Genomic DNA, 21,598 nt, shown 5'->3' with positions numbered 1-21,598 from the left:
ACGCACGCATGCATGCAGACAGCAACCCACTGACACTGCTGTGGGGTCTGTACCTGGTTTGGAGAAGGTTTAGTATTAAAAACACTTGTGGAACATGCTCTCAGGCAATGCTGCATGACCACACTACCATGTCAGCTCCTTACAGAGAGACCTTTCTTGACCAGTACCACTGAGTGCCATTGCTTTGTACTGCAGCAGCACACACTATGATTCAGTGTAAAAGTGTGCAGCCTTTGTGTGGTGAAGTTATGCTGTGTGAGACAGAGACAGAAGAAATAGGCCAGGACAGTTGTGAGAGCACACTTTGATCTTTGAGCCTCCAACTGTCTGCCGTTGAACGTGAGCTATCACAGTGTACAGAAAACCCAGATTTACATCATCAGCGAGAGGCCACTTGGTGGGTTTAATGAATAACAGGTCAAGAAAATGGCTGATAAGGCTCTTTTCATGTTAATCTAGTTTGTAATGCTTGTGACGAGGTGAAGGGTTAGTCTGGTCAGGTAGTTTTCTATCATGTATTGCTGACATGCAGGTTTTGATTTCAGGGACCAGTGTGGTATTTGGGTTGAGTGAATACCTGCAGATTTCTGATGCTTTTAAAGCCACTTGTTCAGTAGAGGTCATTTAACAGTGTTGGTCAGTACAGAGGAGCCGCTCCGCCGCTTGCCTCAGCCAAAGCCGGAGCAGAGCAGAGCCGTATGTTAGAGCTGCCAAGGTCAGCTGGAGAGGCCGGCGGCTATCAACTTTATGTGATGCCATCTGCCTTGAGGATTTGCCAGGGCAAGGGAGATGTTAGCCCAGGGCATGTGTGTAGAGAACACGAGTTTAATGACACATAAAACAGCAGATCAGATGCATTCGTGTGCAGGTTGTTGCACATTTCTAGACAGGTTATCTTGTGTGTGCATAGCCTACTTTTTCCACTCAGGACTTTTGTCTGTGATGTTGAACCATTCATCCCATTATGTACATATTGCAGTTTGTTGGTTCACATGGTTCTGGCCCATTCCCATGTGGACCTGTCTGTTTAGTCTGTTGTGCAATTACCCACAAAGCACTGCCCTGTCTCTGCAATCATTACTCTGTGTGTTTGCTAAATTCCCCTTGCTACCCTTTGTCCTTAAATGACCCTGTGCCCGCAGAAATCGGAAGATATTTTATGTTGTGTGGGTATGGGTGTCAGCAGTGTTGACAATGTAATCAGCTATCTCACATCTTTAGCTTCTAAGTACCCTTTAATCCTTGTCAGTTATTGAGAATTGAAAGCTTCAGCTAGAGGTCTCAAATTGCAGCTGGAGTGCCATTAAAAGATTTGGATTTCTTTATAGGATTTATCCCTAAATTGCACACCTATCTGTTGTGTCTAAAGGCAGATAATCACAGAGATTTTTAAATGTATTATAACACTGACTGTTGCACATTTTGTAACTGAGGTGCTTAAAGCTTGCACTCAAAATGTGTTCGAAAGGATCAAAACTGATGTCAGCTGGATGGAGGTGTTCAACCAAGCTATCAGGAGGCTGTGTTTTGACTGACCTTAGTACAGAATGAAACAAATCTGTCTCTTATTTTATTTTTGTAATACTTTATTGACATATTAGAGAAACTAACACAAAATAATGCAAGGTCATTTAGACAAAAAATGTCACACCTGGCTCAAAGTTTTAACACAGTGTGACATCAGCTTAGCTACACATTGTGATACCCGCTAAAAAAATATGCCATCCTACATTCCAGGTATAATTCTTTGTTATATAATCAGGTTGATTCTGACAGGTTATCCGGTGATCACAGAGATGAAGGATAAAATGATCCACATTGTATTAAGTTTCCAGAGGAAGATCTTACGTCACAGTCTGTCCTGTCACTGCTATGTATCCGATCAACTTTCATCCGAATGCGTCTCGTATTCACATGCCGCTCTGAGACTTGCTTCTGTTATCTCCCTTAGTTATTGGTGTTGTAATATGCAAGATTTCTCATTATTTGACAAAACTGCTACCACAGCTTCCAGAAAAAAACCTTATCTCACTCAAAGAGCTTGTTTTGAAACTACAACATACGAATTTGCAATATTTGCATTCAAAAAAGTACCTGACAATATTAAGTTGGTTTTTCTGCCCACAGAATTACAGCTGCAGAGGCATTTTCGGTAAATAAAAGGACTAATCATTCTGCTCAAGTCTAAACTGTAACCATAATTTATTGGCTGCTACAATTTTAGATCTGTTTTCACTCTGAATGCTCAGTAAAAGTTATTAAATTTAATCCAGCAGAGACGTAATGAGTGTCTCTCATTGTTGTCTTCATCTTGGCTAGAGACTTTAAACACATCAAATTGAGCTCAAATGTTTATAAGACTGTCTGAAGGAGAGACGTGAATACTGCCTTGTTGCCACAGGACACCACTTATCAAAGCCAAGAGTGTTAATGTTGTGAGTGTGTGACTTAGACATGTACATGTCATTGTGGGTGTGTATGCAGCAGGGTCTGCTTTTGCCTGTGCTGTAACTTCTTGTGATATGTCATCATGGCTTCAAGACTGTTTATGAAAGTTGAAGTACAAGCTGTATTTTAGCATCTATGGCGCGTCTCAGAAACAGATCTCTGCTGCTCTCACAGCTGCAGGAACACTCTGTCCCCTATTAAATTCCTTTTTGTACCAGTGTGTGTGTGTGTGTGTGTGTGTGTGTGTGTGTGTGTGTGTGTGTGTGTGTGTGTGTGTGTGTGTGTGTGTGTGTGTGTGTGTGTGTGTGTGTGTGTGTGTGTGTGTGTGTGTGTGAGAGAATATGAAATGAAGGGGGTGTTGGCTTTTGCCAATCAAGTCTGATGAGCTCACTGATTACAGTTGTGTTGTACTAAATGCTCGATCACCCTGCAGGTGGCCATCAAGATCATCGATAAGACCCAGCTGGATGCCGTCAACCTGGAGAAGATCTACAGGGAGGTTCAGATCATGAAGATGCTCGACCACCCCCACATCATCAAGCTCTACCAGGTGAGCCTCAGCACCTGTTACCCACAGTATTGTGGTGTTTTTAGACTGCTGTAGCTATGACGAAGAATGAAATCTTAGTACTGGTGCATCTTCCCTGTTGGAGGCCATAGTGCATCTTGTATAATCTGGTAGTTTTTAAGCTGTCATTCCCAACAATTGATGCAGTAAATACAAATAATGATTTCTCAAGATGTTTTTGTTTAACATTTTTGATTTCCCTTGATCCATTCTTTTTATTTGATTGAGACATTTCTCTTATATTTCCTTCTTTTTGGATGCTACTGTTTCTTCTTTATTGATCCACCAAGTCACAGCTTCCTGTTGTGTGTCAACTAGGGCTGAACAATGTGGATAAAAGTTTTTCTCAATATAATACCAGATATCCCAATATCAATACGATACAATGAAGAATGACTTCACACTGAGAACATCATTGGTCCAAACCTTGGCTGGAGCCTTCTGGCTGCTCCCTTTTCATCTAGTATCTAATACAGGTTTTAAGGGTAACCCTCCAGTGATGGATCTAATTTACTGGTTTATACTTCTTTGGTGCTAAACAGTAGCTACCCATGGCCTTACTGAGGGGATTGAACATAGTGTATAAATTCCCCAGAGAGATCCAGAAAGGATGCGGCCATAGTGACACATTTGTAAATTCAGTTAAAACTGTACTGTAACAAGTCCAGGGTTATCTAACAAGCTGGTTGTACATTACAATAAAGGAGAAAAAATGGTTTGTAACTTGTAGTTGTTCACATTGTTGTGGAGGGTGTAACCAGGAGGGAAAAGTTATATTCTGCAGGTAGCTTGGTTTAATTAACAAGGACATTTGGACGTTTGGCTTGTGGGTAGAGACTGTTTTGTCTTTGGAGCTCCTGTTGATTCAAAGTTAGCACTATGGTCAAAGAGCATCCTTCAGGAAACATGAAGCATTCATAGCAATGAGTGCTTAACACAATAACTTTTAAAGAGGCCAAGAGTTCACTGTTTGTTGGAATAATCCATGAACAAATAAGCGTTATCAAGCAGAGTTCTCTGCTGCTACTTGTTGATCTTTCCTTTATGTTCTTGAGCAGACAGAGCAGTAAAGCGCACAACCAATCCCAATCATTTTTAATGCATTAGCAAACAACGGCTGTCCAGCAGAACCTGCTACCTCTGGATGGTTGGAGATATAAGAGCACCTTAATGTCTGGTTGAAGCTCAGCCTTATGTTCATATGTGTTTTCTGGGCTGTGTGAATATGCAGCCTGTGTGGAACAAACCTATTATGTTGGTAGTCTCAGATGCACATGTTATGTTTTTATTGATGTATGTCAGAACCAAATCCACCATACCATGAAGTGATTACAACCAAACACAGACCTCTAAATTTTGACAGTCTACTTACCTGAGAAGTTTCTAGTGCTGAACAGAATGATTTCATTGGGCAGTTATTAGCCCTTGTCAGTGACCCCTTCCTTTACAAGACCATGGCTAATTATTCATGGGCCCTTAAGGGCACAGGGTAGGTGTATTGCACTTGGGTGAAACTTGAAAGATCCAAAGGAAATTGATCTGTTGTTGGTGTTTGAAGATACTGTGGTATCTAATGAATAGTGTACATTTAGACACTGTTTTCTTTACTTGAAGTAGTTTATGCTGGACATCTTTTTTTTAGTTTATAGTCATAAGACATCATTTATAAAAGTAAACTTAAAATACCTAATGACTGACTGCTTTAATTTAGCTAGCAGCCCAAGGGTGCTGGTAATATTCAAGATGATACTTGCTTGGCTTACATCGTGCATCACAACTTTCTTTCAAAACTGTAAACTCCCAAACTTTTTTTTAATACGGCCCATTGCAGCTGTCAGTAGTATGACTATTGCTTGAAGCATTATGTAGTAAATCAGCCACCATGTCATTTTGCAAACTTTAATAGTATGTAATCTTTTAGCTTAGTTTGTTTTCTGAAATGATTTATGGATGTTTCACTATGTTGCTATGTTAACTAGCCAGGGGCAGACTTGTTTCACCTAGTTACCATGATGTCTGATGTAATTCTGGTGATTCAGATGGATTACATAAGCTTTTGGGTCCTGTTAGTTTGTTTAGTTTAGGGAAAGTAAATGAGTGTTCATTATTATTACACAACCATGAGGCAGTGCTCCAGCCCTCTGCTGTGTGTTATTTTGGTGTGTATCATTATTTCCAACAGCCTCTCTGTCCAATCAGCTCAGGTCAATTAGTGATTTCCTTTCCAGTCTCATAAACCGGGGTTGGCCCCGTGGCCTAAAAGGAAGCAAGCCCGGGCTAATGAAGAGATACACAGACAACCCAACCATGGACCCCACTCCAGTTTGTCCTGTGGTGTGTGGCCTCTCCTCTATTGACCGCTTTTACTTCTCACCGTCCTCTGACTCTCTTTGGTTTTCCATCCTATTGAGCACTGCCAAAATTCCTCCTGCAGCCTCAAAGGATATAAGCAGTCAAAATCATTGCTGCATATACGCTCCAAAATTCCAAAACCACCTCTTGTCTAACAGTGCTGTCATCCAAATAAGAACCTTAATTTGGATATCAATCAGTTTGCAAGAAATACTTAAAAAGTAGAGGACATCAGATTGATCATAACAATGAATCAATAACCATTAGCCACCACTGTATCCCCTTGTTGTAAAAGGCATTAAATAACTATATAAAGGATTGATAAATAATTCATCAAAGGCATGACATTAAAACATCGAACAGTCTGACCTGTATCCAGCCTGTGATTTAACACAGACTGGAGCTGCCCTTTCTCACCAACAGATTTTCAGATGTGACAGATAAAAAGTGCAGTACCCCTCGGATTTACTAATTTTAATGTCTACCCAACAAAAAGCAATGTGTTAGATTCAAGGTACTTTCAGTCAGACCCTATGACTGACCAAACATGGAATATAAAGGGTACCTTATGTTGGTGTCTGGAATCCGGAGTATGTTTTCTTCCTTTTTGTGAAAATGTATCACTACAATACGATACATGGCTGAATTTTGCCTTTTGTTATTTCCTAATACTAAACACTTCAGGTGCTGCTTGTGGTACCACACTATACCTTATGTTTTATATCCAATGTATGTCTGTGGTTGTGGTGATTATTGCAGGTGCAGGAAGGTTTTGTGCTGCTGAGAAGATGCACATGTGATGTTTTTTGGGGCGCTTTTCGGTTTTACTAGAATGAGAAACACACTAAAAAGATGTTAAACTGGAAAACAACTGGCTTGACGTCTAGCCTAATCAAGATCATAGTGTCCTACCTCAAAACCATTAGGAGCCATCTAATGAAGCCTTTAGCACATGATGTTGAACTCAAATCAGACTTTATTCCTTAAAAACTGGTTGCATCGCTTCAGTCAGCAAGAATCCTGATTTAGAGTGTTAATTTGCCGATGTGTTTCTGCTCGTGTTTGGACATCATGAATGATAGGCTGTCTTTGTTTAGTGGAATACACTTATAAAAAAAATATTTTTTCTTCAAGAAGTGGTCAGAAAAGTAGCACAGGTACACATCACCAAACTGCTAGAGAACTGCACAAACCTGAAGTGGTTTCATTATGCTAGTTTATGTGTTGGACCTTGGAAATGTTAAAAACAGTAGCAAGAAAAGAACCATGGTAGTGTGTTATTAGTATCAAAACAAAGCACTGCTTACAAGACTTATGCTTAATCTTAGAAAGCAAAGACGATTTTGTAGAAACATTGTGGTTGTTTCACAGGCACTGGGTAAGTGCGAGGGCTTAGCCTCTTTTTTTGCTGCTTTCTCTTAATTTCTGTGCACCTCAGTGATTTATGTACAACCACCCTCTGACATTAGCTTAGATGAACAGCAAACAGTCCAACACGTGAAACTAATTATGAGCATGTAGTTGCTGGATCCTCTACAAAATCAAATTATAAAAATATTGCAGCAAAGATTGAAAATGGACCTCCCTTTGAGTTGGATATCTGTGTTTCTATCCAACACAGGTGTAATTAATAACATTAATAATGGCTACCTTCCACTCAGATGTGCCATTGCCAGAGCCCTGCTATCGTTCATGCTGTTTTACTGGCACACAGAGACGAAACAAAGGCACTGTTAATAGTACTAGTTACACCTGTGTTTTTTCATGCTGTGACGAGTCAAATCGAGCGCCATTAGAGGGGTTTATTTCCCAGATTAGATGCATAATGGCATTAACTTTCTCTTGTTTTGATTGAGCCAAAATGAATACCTATAAATGGACTTAACTTATTAATTAGTTTTAGTCCAGAGCCATAAAAGGGGAGAGAACAGTATGTGTTTGTTACACAACCTTAAAAAAGCAACAAATACTGGCTTTCATTCCTAAATCCATGAATTGGTCAGTGTAACAGATGGAAAATTGATCACTAACAATAAGCGTGGGATTTCTAGTGTGAATGTCTGGCTCACTCTGTCTGATTCATCCTTCCCCTCTCCATCTGACTCTCTCTCTCCTCCGCATTTATTTCTATTCATCTCCTGAGTGTTGACTGCTTCTAAATCGGTTCTCCTCCTCCTACACAACTCAGCACAGAGTGAGGACTGAGAGGTTTTTAAGCACCATTCAGATATACTCGGCCAACTCTAACCGTCCACCTCCGTTCTCTTACATTGCTGCCATATTTAGACTCTGCTCCATTCATGTATTTTGTTTTTTCTGGACTTTTTTAAATGTCAGACAGAGCCATGTGGACTGTTGTGTAATATTTTGGTCACTGGCATGTTTTCTTGTTCCCCTTACTAATCCTCCTCTGTTGCAGGAGGCTGTTAACATGGATTATGTGATGACATTGCTACTGAAAAGTGGATTTCCGTGTGTATTCACTCTCCCACTTTTCTCTCCCCTCCCTCTGCACCCGTTTCTTCGTCCTCTTCCTCTCCCAGGTGATGGAGACCAAGAACATGCTTTATTTAGTCACGGAGTATGCCAAGAATGGGGAGATCTTTGGTGAGTGATCTTTTTAAAAACTCATTCTGACTCATGTATCTCAAGAATACATCGTCCCAACCAGTCTCATCGACGTCCCCCACATATCACTTTCACCAAAAATCTGCGCTGTTGCGTCAGCACTGTTTGTGAAAAACTGGGTAGTATCAAAGTCTTGTTCAGTTTGCATTGCTCTTAAACTTATCCAAGCCTTCGTCTCAAAGGTCAAATGATTGATGGAAGTCTAAGAACAGTGTCCTGATGTGGCCCTGGTCATGTGTTTCATTTGCCCCACTGAATATGCTGACTTTGCACTTGTGTCATATGAAATAACGTCACACACAGCTTGTAAATGAAGCCTCAAAGAGGAAAGCGCAGATTTATTACCATATGTGTTGCAGAATCTCTCACACTCACAGTTTTACCACTTCAATGTTCTGATTATTCAAGGTATTACAGTAACTTCCCATATGCTGGCTACAAGCATTTCTCCTATATGACTCAGTCTGCTCTGAATGCTGCTGGTTAAACTTTTTATAGGAGCTCCACTAAAAGAATAAAAGAAAGAAATGACCATAGTTCAAGACCATGCACATTGTAATGTACGTAGACACCTGTTAGTTCAGTTAAGTTTTGTTTGCACTGAACAAACAGCAGCATAAGCAATAACAAAGTGAGTCACGTGCCAGTGAAGGTCAACAATCTGAAGTGGACATTTTTCAGGGTCCAAAGTTTAAAATGTCAAGGAACATATGAAAAAAAAACAGACTCGAACAAACAAACATAATTCAACTTCCGCTTGTATAGATAATTGGTCAATGAATGGTTAATGGGCTGGTTCTTATATCACGCCTTTCAAGTCTTTCTGACCACTCAAAGCGCTTTTTTTATCTAAAATATCTACATGATAGCCATTTCTCCCATAAAGCGCAAGTCTAAGTCAACTGTATACTGCAGTCTATAATAGAAAGAGTATAAAGGGAGCTCAATGTTCCATGTTTTCATGCAGGCTTGACAGGATTTCATAATAAATTTTTGAATCACAGAAAGGGACCAGATGCTGCTGTTTTGACTCATTATGCAACAAGTAGCGGAAGCAGAGGAAAATAGACCTTAATATCCAGTAAGTCATTAACTGAAGGCTTTCTGCTAGACAAAAGTGACCTATAAGGAAGTAAGATCTGATTTTAAACTTTTAAAACTAAAACAAGTTTTGTAGAGGAAAGTCGAACATACAATACTGAGTAACTTGACTCTGCTGCGAGTGAGCACAAACAGAGACACTTGTGCTGGAAGGAACAGACAAGTCAGAACATAGCAAGAATTGTACAAGCAGATAAGAAATTATCTCAGGCCCCCCATAGCACAATGAGCTCTATCACTGCTGCACACACTCTGTTTCTACACTGTGTACACGCTGATCTCAAGGAAAAACAATAAGTATGAGCCTAAAGACTGAAAAGTTTGATGAACATTTTTAGCTTTTGTTACAGGATTCTAGATGTTCGATCACATTGTTCCAAGAAATATAAACTTGACTGGTGTGGACTATCTGTAAGTGGGGCGTTATCCACACAGATTTTTGGCCTCACCTGTTAGCTAGTCTGAGAATGTTTGCACTTAACCTAGTTTCAGACGCAGCAACTAAGAGGATTACTTCAGCTGTAGACCACATTAAACTTATTAGTCCTGTCCTCTGTGTTTGTGTGTGTGTGTGTGTGTGTGTGTGTGTGTGTGTGTGTGTGTGTGTGTGTGTGTGTGTGTGTGTGTGTGTGTGTGTGTGTGTGTGTGTGTGTGTGTGTGTGTGTGTGTGTGTGTGTGAGAGATATTCTGTGGCCAGTGTTCCACTTGTGATGTTGACTCAGCAATGAACACTTCTGCTCCTGTGACCCAGAGAGCTGGGAGGTGAACACACTGAATGACTGAACGAACGATAGAATAAATAAACAAATAAATCAGTGAATGAATAAATGAATGAATGAATGTAGAGGCTGTTTATAAGACGTGAATAAAGATCAGATTTTGTATAGCAGCCATTGGTCGTCGCAGCAGCCCATGTAGCTGGTTGTGGAAACTCACGAATATACACCTGTGAAATTAGTTTAAAACTATCAATAAGAATATGCCAATTACATTAAGTTTTAACAAGGGAGAGAAATATGAATTTGAAATTACATCCAGGAACATAAGCTTAGTTTGGCTACATCTTTTCTTAACTGTGAGCTTTTTTATTCATGCTTTTGGTTTAATGTGTATTTTTTGCTGCATTTAGCTTGATCGCAATGAAGCCACTTTCTAGAAAAAGGAAGTTAAGTTTAAGGTCCAGGCTCCAGGTCTGTGATGTTTTTTTCTTTCTAATCTTTTCTTTAAGAACACCAAAAAAGTGACTGATTGTGTTTCTTTAAATGTCACTTTGTTCTTTTAAATAATCCAGATTTGACAACCTCATCTTTCCATAATCCATAGATCTTCTCATGGATCATGTCAGGGTATTATAAAACCATTGTGTCCTGATTCCTCCGACCCCTCTGCCCTGATTGCACAATGTAATATAGTTATGTAAGACGTTTATATGTCATTGTCGGCTGCAGCAATAGCAGCTTTGACTCAGTCAGGCAGACACTGGCTGCTAGCTGCAGCGTTACAAGATCCAATCTTTACACAATGGAACAATTATTCCTGATTTCTAAATGCACCTCTAAATACAGATCAGGTCTTATGATGCACTCATGCAAAAAACTCAGCTGACTAGTTTCATCTCCAGCATTTTCTTCCACTCTCTTCCCTCCTGAGAGTTTCCTCTGCTTTCTCTGACAAGATGAATGTCTCAGGTTTGCCCCTGATCATAGGTTACACAGAGAGGAAGATGAGAAGTTGTTGTGGATGCTCAGCAGCAGCCCACCCTGCTACAGCATGACGGCAAGACAATGGATGAGCCTCCAATTCTCTCTCTCTTCAGACCAAACACTAAATGGGTTTGTGTGAGAGCAGGAGGGTTAGTGTATTTGTGTGTGTGTGTGTGTGTGTGTGTGTGTGTGTGCATGTGAGTGTGTTTGTGTGCTCGTGTCTGGAGCCATAAAAACAAAGCATCAGAGCTGCGTTTTTCACTAGGAGGCGGAGAGTGATGGGTTCATTCTCGCAAAAAAAGGAGTGGGTGGGCACAGTAATGGGCACAGCAGAGGCATCCGTGCCAGCTTGTTGGTGTGTCCTTTGTGTCTGTCTGTCTGTCAGTCAATCTGCCGCTCCACAGTCTGCCTCAAAACTGCAGTATGGATCAAACCTGGAAATTGGGTCAGCTGCAAATAAAGGGGAGTTGCAGAGAGCAGAGACAGAAAGAAGGCAGAAGAGAATGGAGGCAAAAGCAGAGGACATCCATTTGAATTTGGAAGGTGGTGGGGAAATGTAGGGCATGCATATTTAAGAAAGCACTGCTGGAGAGAGGGGAGTATAATAGCTGGCAGTCAGTGGAATCACTCATGCAGATTTCTGGTCCGACTGATGGAGAGGGAATGAGACAGCAAGCCTGTTGACTTCAAAGAAATGCTCTGGCTGATTTTTTTGTGGCACATTCTTATGTACTTAGACTGTCAATGCTTATATCCCTATAAAGTATCCATCATTTTCACTCACTCAGCTCTCTGCATGTCTTAAAGAAGACAGGGTGTGGTAGCTTTAACTCCGATGACCAGGAGAGGGAAACATAAGTGAAAAAGGTAGAGGTGTCCCAGTCCGATATTGATATCGGTCTGATATCAGCAAAAAAACAAATATCGATATCGTATCGGAATGCATCTAAAATCTCGGATATAAGCAGTCCATTCCAGACTCCGCTCCTGCTGTTTTTATTTGAGTTATTAGGTTATTTTCTGGGTCTTCTGATTTATTCTTTATTTTATTTAATTACTAGTTTATTCTTATGCTTAATGTTAAAATTTCTGTTACCCATTGGTTAATGATAAATGGGTCAGTTTTTCCTCATACCTACTGTTGCTGACTACTGTTCTTTGTTTGAATAATATCACTTAATCTAGCCTTTTCTAACATGACAGATATACTTCAAAATAAGTAATAAAATTGTGCGATTAATATCGGTATTGGCCAATACTCAATGCTGCAGTATCTGTATCGTATCGGAAGTGAAAATGTAATATCGGGACAGTCCTAGAAAAAGGGGACTGCAACCCAAAAAGGGATGAGTTTCACAAGACAATTTTTTAATAGAAATTTGTTCAACCCCCCCATGGCCCAATCAGCTGTTTAATACACTCTATCTCTTGAGTTGATCTACAGTTGATCTGTTTTAAGGTAAATGAATCTGTCAGAAAGCATCAAACCAAGCAAGGGTTAAGGCTCAATCTAACAATATTAACTATCAAATTAACAATATTTTAAACTTGCTCTTGAGTCATTAAACATCTATTTGTGTTTTCAATATCCAGATCAGTGTTGGCTTTTGATAGCCTAGTTTGGAGGTCTGAATCCTTCCCTATGAAAGGAGCCATTTTGCCTCATCTCAGATGGATTAAAGTCATCCCAGAGCCACAAAATCTAGTTTACCTTCACAACAAAGACAATACAGTAGGGGTGCACCAATCACAATTTTCTGGCCGATCATCTATCTCTAAAAAGTCTGACCTGCCGTTACTGATTAGGGCCAATACCATATACCTTCAATGTTTCAATCATTTTTAATAGAAAATCATTGATCAATACCTGTGAAACAATAACATTTTTATGTCTTAACTGAGACAACCAATAAAGTGTCCTGAGTTTTAGGTCTCAGAGCAAAATGCAACAATGGCTGGCTGTAAGACCTTAATGTGTAAGGATGGGCTGATCTCCTATCCCCAAAATTAAGGAAATCGGCACCTAACGATTGGTGCATTTCTACAATACAGTGTATAAAACTTTATTGTTAAAATATGTTGAAGAATTATCTAAACAAAATGGTTTTTTTAATCAGTGAAATTGTAGAATTACAAAAATAGAACTTGACTCTGATAACATTTGATTATTTACTCAACTCACAATTTTATTGTTTTTTAATTTCTTGCCACAGATCAAGTATCTTCATATTTAGTTAGCATCTTGGCAGTAAGCTGAATCCTTCAAGAGAGAATTAAAATTTCCATGTTCCAGCTTTGTTTTTTTGTTGATTTAGTTATCTTACCAGAGCTATAAAACTTAAGGTGAGCCACAGGTGTAGGGAAAGTTGGTGGGTCGTTGATGTTGAAGGAGGTGAAGTATAGAGATGGCAGGCTTTATTTTAAGAGGGTCACGGTTAGGGTAACTTAACCCAACAAAATGTTAAATCATGATTTTATTTAGTGTCAGCATCGCTAATCATCAATACCCTCTGTAAGATAAATAAAAAATATTTATTTCAGTAATATTTTTGATAGGATGTCCACCTGCTGCTGTTCAGTCACCCACTAATATTAATGCGGCTGCATGATGTACAAAGTGCATCTGTTATTTGTACAGTAACCTAACTTGACATTGCATTTGCTTACAGAGTTGGCCAATACCAATACTTAACCAAATAAATTACACACAGGGGCAAAGAAGAGTTTTATTTTTCCAGTTAAAGCATTCAGTTTCAGTAAATGAAGTCAAACTGAATGGCAACAGCTTTTGGTTGATATATTCTTTTCTGTACAGGGTTTTATGGAGGCTTGATTCTCCAAAAAGTGTTGTCAGTTCAATGTCATGTAGCTTTTGAGGAATGCCTCTCCTGAAGGAAAAATTACAGGTCCAAAAATGCTGCAGCAGAATGAACCTGTCATGAGGGAGCTTAATAATTTACTCTCATATCCTTCAGTTATTGTTCTGTTATTGCAGACATTTGGAAACAGCTTAGTGCTTTGTGTATTAGACAAAACAGAACATTCATAAGTGATGTGCTGTTTTGTAGAGGTCTGCATCTGCACAAAGCATCAGTTCAACTCTTCATTAGGTATTCTAGACTGGCAATCAGAGGTGTTGCTATTATAAGTCATTGCCTGTCTTTTTATACCGCAATGAAGTCTCTAATCCATGTGCACCCACTTTGAAATGTATGTATCAAAATAAATATTATTATTATTTCTGATTACTGAAATCATCCTGTCTCTGGAAGCTACCCAGAGCAACACCTCCTTCATTACATTGAATAACAAAATACAAGAGTGTGTCTTCTTGGTTTTCACAGAGCTTTAATTTGTGAAATGATAAGAGTTTAGAGTAGAAGTTCAGGTTTCTCTGATGTACAGTCAGCCCCAAATATGGAAGTGAATCAAAGCTTTTAGAGTCCCAATTTCCCCCCAAAACTACCATAAATCAGTGGAATTTGAGGTCAGTGATTTTAAATCTTGTTTGACTTCTATACTGAATTATCCCCTGCAGGTGGAGCAAAAATTGAAAGCTTACAAGGTCAATCAATATAAACTACCAAACACACTATCTGTTTCTGGGCCAGTCACAAATGTGTAGTGTTGCTGCACATTGCACCCTCTGTATTTTGTCATTAATTTTCTGATCCCATGAAGAAGTCAGTGTTCATTGAGTTCAGAGCTACGTAAATAAAGATGTATGAATGGCTAAGCCTAATTAATGCAATAGTCTGATTAAACTTGAAAAATTTTAATTTTTAGGCACATTTGGAGAAGTACATGCGTTGTATCCTAGAAATTAGTCTAAACTTGTAGATAATCTTTAAGCTTTATGTCACAGGGGAGTGAAATTTACTCCTCTCCTTTAAAAAGCGTATTTGTCTGTCAAATCAAACCAAATTTCAAAATGGTAAAAAAAAAAAAAAAGGGGGCCACCTATCAGCTCTTTGATATTTTATAAGTCAATCTTGTGATTAAAACTGAACTAATATAAAAGAAGTCCAGCAAAATAAAATGAAGCCTTTAGAATAATTTATGTTGGTTAACTAACCAACAAATGAACAACTAAGAATCTGTGGTATGGGAGAGTAAGCTAGGAGCTTGATGACAACATGTGGGCTTTTTTAAATAGAAGAGAAAAGCTTTAAGTCAGGGATGTCCAACTCGTGCCATGGAGGGCCAAGAGGCTGCAGGTTTTCTTTCCAACCAAGAACTCCACCAGCTGATTCCACTGATTAGCCCCTGCTCTCTGCTTGAAGGTGAGGTAATCAATGGAATCAGCTGGTGGAGTTCTTGGTTGGAAAGAAAACCTGCAGCCTCTTGGCCCTCCATGGCACGAGTTGGACATCCCTGCTTTAAGTGAACATCTCAAAGAACCAAATGGAAGATACGTTTTTGTTTATCGACCAGTAGTTGTAGCTGCTTTTTGAAACTAAGGTGAAGGGCAGGACTCACTCAGCTCAGACTGGCTCTGCTCCAGTCTAACTCCTCAGGGTGCCAGTATTAAATCAGCACCAAGATCTATCAGCACCCATAGACGCGTAACTTTAATGTGGCTGCTTTACTTAAGTGGTTTGGGTATCACTTACTGATGTGGTAACAGACTGGGTGTTTGCCCCATGTCCTCTGCACACAGACACACACACACACACACACACACACACACACACACACACACACACACACACACACACACACACACACACACACACACACACACACACACACACACACACACACACACACACACTCAATGCCCACGCTGTTATCTGAAGTCCAGCCAGCGGTCTTTCCATCAGGCCAGTTTGTCCCCGTGATGTTTGTCCCCTCCAAACCTGAGCAGCTGTTAAGAGACTTAGCCCGTCAGCCAGCTCTCAGCAGAAGTAGAACACGGTGCTTGTTGAGCTGTTCCCTAATACCCCCATGATTCATACTGCTCGCTTTCCCAGAATGCAACTCTGTATGCCTCACTGTGTTGAGGTCCGTGCCCTCACCAGCGTTGTATCAGTGGATTACTCATCCTTCCATTGGGGCAACATACTGCATTGTGCATATCTATGTGTGTGTGTGTGTGTGTACACGTGTGTGTGCATGTGGCTGCACAGTGTTGATTGCTCGGACAGTAATGGCCTGTTTTCCAATTGCTACAAGCTGGAGCACACAGTGAGCCTGTTCATACCACATTAAGAGTAGCACTGGTGATCAGCATTTGGTGTGTTGAGCATTTTGATGCTTCAGAACAGTACGCTGGGATTCTTTCTTAAGCTGTAACAAAAAGTGGAGTCAAAGATATCACATGGTAGAGAGGCTTTCTGCAGTAATAACCGTAAAAGATTAATCTGATATGGTCGTAAGTCAAAACACTTTGAAGACTAGCTCTGTCCCCTTAAAGGTGAATACTTGTAAAGGTTCTTGTTTTTCTCTTGAAGTCAAACCAGTCAGATGATCCAATAGTTTTCATCCATGAGATAATAAATAACAGCCGTTATTCCAAGAACAGCAGGGCATTATATCAACTTGTAAACTGAGCATGTTGTTGGTGTTTTGTTGTTGTTGCTTTCTTTTTCGAATATGAACTAATTGTAGATTTGATGGCAGCAACACATTCAAAACAAAATATACATTGAAGAAGATGTGATGCTAAAAAGAAGCCCTAACCAAATTTGTTAACTGGCAGCAGTCTAGTGACATAAATCAAACACTAAACACTTTTCAATTTCAAAATTTGCTAACTTTTCACTACCTACAATTAACTGAAGGGTGAAACATGTGCAAACCATCAACTTCTGTTATTTGTTTTTTGTTTTTTTTGCATGCCACCATGTTTGGAATTAGGGTTGTGATGTTTTGTTCTGATACTAAAATTTATAATGAATGAAAATAGTGTTTGGTTGGAGCCCTAGAAGTTTTTTATATTTGTGTTATGAACTGTGGTAGTAACTTAAAGAGCTATCACTGTCACAGGGTATTAACAACATAGAGTAGGTATAAGGGGAATTATCTGTGAAAGTGTGTTAGTGTGTGTGTGACAAAGGTATGTGGTGTTTATGTGCATGCCTCTCAAAATATCATGATACACTTTTTTTCAGCTTCGGTCCAATTGGGTCAACTCTAGATACACTTCAGCATGCAGAGGCAATGTTTAATGGAAGATTTTCCAATAGAAGCACGAAAGTTGACTACACCATTATTAATACCCCTGAGTGAAGTGCAGCCAGTACTGCCCATATGGCACAGTGCAACCTTTAGATTTATAACACCATTATCTCAGCAGTATATGAGACAAAGTTTGTGATTGACAGGATACACATTGGGTGAAAAGCAACAGGACAGCTGCATTGAAGGAGGGCTTTGTTGCTTTATACACATATACCCCCAGGACACACAGATGCTGAGTGGCACAGGTGCCAGCTGCAGTTTTTACACAGGGAAGGGACAAATCTTTTTTTGACTTTGAAAAAAAATGTCTGTTTCTCTAACATCAGCTGGTGGTGTTAAATAAAGAGTTGGCTGTAGGGTTTTAGTCCAGATTACACATGTGGCTTCAGCCAAAGAGTCTTTAAACAATGTTACAAAATCAAAAACAACACCATACTATGTTTTTTTACTCAGCTCAGTTCCCTTTTTTGTTTTTATTATTTTTAGTAAAGCAAGTTTACATTACAATGTATAAAGAAGTGTAGTCCATATTTTCTTTTTCAAAAAGACATGTATTAATTGTTTTGCTGGACAGTTTGATCTTGTTAAAAAAAACTCTACCCCATCAACTAATAGGCCTCTTAGTTTAGAGATAAAGTGCGAGAAGGTAATGCTCAGTCACAATACACTGAAAACCAATGTGAGATGACAGATAGCATCTACACTACGAAAATAAATATACACACATATATATATATAGAAGTATAAAAAAAATATCTATATAGATAGATATATATCTATCTATATATATATATATCTATCTATATATATATATATATATATATATATATATATATATATATATATATATATATATATATATATATATATATATATATATATAAGCTCAGTTCCCTTTAAAACATTTTCAACACCTATTAACACTTAAAACAACTTGTGTACTCTGAAACACGCAGTTGATACAGTATGACTTTACTGAATTTGTGTATAGAAACTACAAACTTACATGCAGTATTGCACCCAGCTAAGAGAGATACAATAGATAATACCTTTAATTGTTCCCACAAGTGGACATTTACATAATTACAGTAGCATTACAGTTTATAAATATTATAAATTACACTTAAAGATAAACTTATTGTACATCTGCATGATGGGTTTTCAACATTGACAACAATGAAGTTAACAAGTTTACAGGTGTATTATAAAGTTTGGTTATGAAGTAAGTTTAAAGATGGAAACACTTCTGGTCTGATGTGGCCATACTGGAATCAAACCAGTTATTGTGAGGTGTTAATGTTTGACCATGCAACAAGCTCACTGCTTTCTGGTTGAGAGTTATTGACGCCTAAGGAACAGACCACGCGACTCATAGCTTTGTTCTGAGTTGGGTTATTGCTTAGAATCTGTTTCTCCTTAAAGGAGCGCACTGGGAACCCCTCGATACATTCCCCTCCATAGTGTGTTTTTTATTAGCGTTGTAGCTTGAAAGCTGCCCTGGTCACTGTTTGGCTTTCTCTATGGCATTTACCAGCCAGCCTCTAATCAGGTTTTCTCACTCTGTCACATGTTAGCTATTTCTCAAACAGTGAGCAGCTTCAACACCTTGAGGCTTAACAGTGAAACTTGAATCCCTCTATCGTTTAATACTGTGCCGTCTTTGTTTGAGTATGCAGCTGGCTCTTTGTTCACCCTGTGCGTAGATGGTAGGACAAGGTGTTTACAGCCTGATGCATGCCTCTGGCCTGGGGACACGCGGTGCTCTACTTTATAAATCTCACGTTTGGTTGATGGAAGATGTTTTTGATGTTAATGGGCTGTAAAATTGGCTTAGTGTGACTTCTCTATGCCTCCTGACGGAGACCTAGATTTGAGTTTATGCCTGTGTTGTCATCTTTACATAAAAATGTGGCACACGAGGGAAATCAAAACAAAATTACTTGTCAGAAAAAAATCAGGCATTTCTTGCAGGGCTTCAGAATGCGAGCAAAAATTTTAAGAGTGCAACTAATATTTATTCTTGGTCACACTGGTGCACCTGATACTTCCGACTGAAAGCTTTTTTTTTTCCTCGCTATTACATCATCTCTCCGTGTTCTTCTGTAACTGAGCAATAGACTGTATAATTAATGGACGCAGTCTCCCCGACATCACTCGTCTGTTTCTGAAATGGATTTTAAAGTAAATCGGCTGTTGCGCCCATACTGAAAGTGACAGGAGCTTCGCGTACAGCAATAGGGCGCCTGTGGGTCTGATTGGGCAAGCTTGTGATCTTAATAAAAATAAGGTTATTTCTTCTGTGAAAACTGCTTTTCTTGCTATGTATGTGACTTAGAGCCCCACCGATTAATTGATCGACTGATTAATCGGGCCGATTATGCCTGTCATCGATTGATCAACATCAGCCAAAATGTAGCCGATTATAAAAAAAATTTGCTCCACGGAGATTCTGTCGCTCCTGTTCCTGTGTGTCTTGTGTTGGGCTGCATGCTGCCCGAGTGCCCGCCCCCTCCGTCCACCATTATCTAATGTAAGTTAGTTGCTTTTTTGTGAGATAAACAGAGATAAATGCTACTGTTAATTCACACGTCCACCATTATCTAATGTAAGACTATAATACGTCGTTTTAACGTTGTGTAAGTTGCTCATTGTGTGTTTACAGTTTGACTTCTTTTTTCTTCTTACTGTGTTTACAGTTTGACTTCTTTATGTATTGTTGTGTTTACAGCTTGTTCTTATTTATCATAGGTTAACACTACAGTTCTTATGTTGGCAGTTTATAATTAAAGTTCCTTGTCTTAATTTAATAGTGTTCTGTCTCTGTCTTGAATCATATGGTTATTATAATAATTTGTGTTCATATACAGTATATATCCTGTGTGTATCAATGAATTAATTGTATTTATCAGCCCATATATAGGATATTGGCTTCTTTTTGCCCCCAGTATCGGTATTGGCATTGGCCCCAAAAATCCCATATCGGTCAGGCTCTAATGTGACTTAAGGTACTCCCGGAGCCAGCTTTAAGCAGACACTTGTGAAAAAGCAAGGTCTTGCACTTCTGCATTGTCATATATTCTTAGACTGGAGGTTTCCTCTTGGACTGAACTCACACTCAGGGAAGGGTCATACCGTGGTTTAAACCAATAAGAGACAGAGCACGGGCGGTTCTTTTCCTCTGATTGGCTGTGGTTCTGTTCACTCCTTGCCCTAGGTTGTATGGGCGTTTACAATTCCCAGCTCTGCATGGCACCCCACTGTGCACACGTAAGACGTACAGTTACTGGAGAAAATTGATTCCACTCTTAATATGATCATCTACCAGTGTTTACATATGTGTTATCATCTAAGTCTAGGTTATATATGCTGTAGTGATGCACATGTCACAATTTAAATATCTCGTGAGTCGCGGAGAAAACTTTCATCTCTATTTCCAGCTTCATATCCAGGTATAAAGTCAGCACCAGCAGAGGTACCCCCTGTGGTACCTGTGGTTTGTACTTACTTTAAACTTCATCCTGATCAGTCTGTGGAGATTGTGATGATGATCGATGCGGTACTCACGCAATTACCTTTCTGCTGTCTCTTTTGGACAGAAGTTGTAGTTTCGCTATTCTTTAAAAACCAACAGGAGTTCTTCTCCAGCTTTTGGTGAACAAACCTGAAAGCCTGTCAGCTTCATTCCACTGTCACTCTGTGCCTCTGTGCATGGATGTGTCCAGACTTTCAGACTGGAGGGGCACAATGAGGGCAGTGGACAGAACCACTTCTCCTTTTTAACATCACTCTCTACTCTAACTAATTATAAGTAAATATGGTTAGATATTATCTTCAACAATGATTTAGAGAATGTGATCAGCCAGTCTAATAAATTCAGCTTTTGAGCCCAGATAAAAAAAAAGGATAAACCTTTGATTTACACCACAAACAGGCGAGGCCTCAGGAAAACACTGATGTTGTATTCAGCATTGCCAAGGAGAAGGAGAAGTTGCTGTTGACAAAATTTAAATCAGAAATTCTTCTCATGAAGAAAAACGGATTAACATCAATTCAGTTCAGCGACGCACTTTAGGAACAAGCTCTTTGTTTTAGAATTATTTTATTTTTCTTCATGCTTGGGTTTGAAGTGTTTAGTTTTAGCTCAGTGAAGCACTTTAAACACCTTATAAATTTTCTTTTTCTATAGAATTGTGCTTTAAATAAAGACGAACATTTCTCTATACCTTATTCTTATTTGAAAACTATCAGCATCATATGAAGGTCATGGAAAGTGATGAAAAGCTGTCCTGATGGCATTTAAAGATTTGGGCGCACCTAAATTTTGTGCTGGTGCACCTACAAACAAAGTGAGGTACATTAGTGGGGCCCTGTCTTGGTAACGCAAGAGTAAATTTTGTTTTTAATATCTGAAACAAAGTGACTTCTTGTCTGCTTTTTGCTTACAAAATAGCTTCTTTTAATGAGACCAGCCTTGTGGGTCTCGGATAGTTTCTTCCTTAATATCTTAAACACTGTATGCTGATGGATGAGGTTCTGTCTCCTCGCCTGTTTGTTGTGGTTGTTGTGTATTGTCACTAGGTTTTGGTCGCTGGTCTGTAGCCGTGCCAGCTGGACA

At 39.3% G+C, this 21,598-nt stretch overlaps 1 protein-coding gene across 1 annotated transcript in view; it reads left to right on the top strand.

Annotated features, from left to right (window-relative positions):
* sik2b (salt-inducible kinase 2b) overlaps positions 1-21,598 on the top strand; it is a 48,060-nt gene that overhangs the window by 1,156 nt on the left and 25,306 nt on the right. The window contains exons 2-3 of the mRNA XM_074679352.1: positions 2,882-2,998; positions 7,912-7,975. Coding sequence (XP_074535453.1) covers positions 2,882-2,998; positions 7,912-7,975 — 181 coding nt within the window. The remainder of the gene's footprint in view (positions 1-2,881; positions 2,999-7,911; positions 7,976-21,598) is intronic.

Source organism: Halichoeres trimaculatus, unplaced genomic scaffold (genome assembly GCF_033239565.1).
Source record: "Halichoeres trimaculatus isolate MK-OKI-2021-1 unplaced genomic scaffold, fHalTri1.1 fHalTri1_scaffold_9, whole genome shotgun sequence".
NCBI classification, from domain to species: Eukaryota; Metazoa; Chordata; class Actinopteri; order Labriformes; family Labridae; genus Halichoeres; species Halichoeres trimaculatus.
This window is presented reverse-complemented; position numbering and strand designations above follow the sequence as displayed.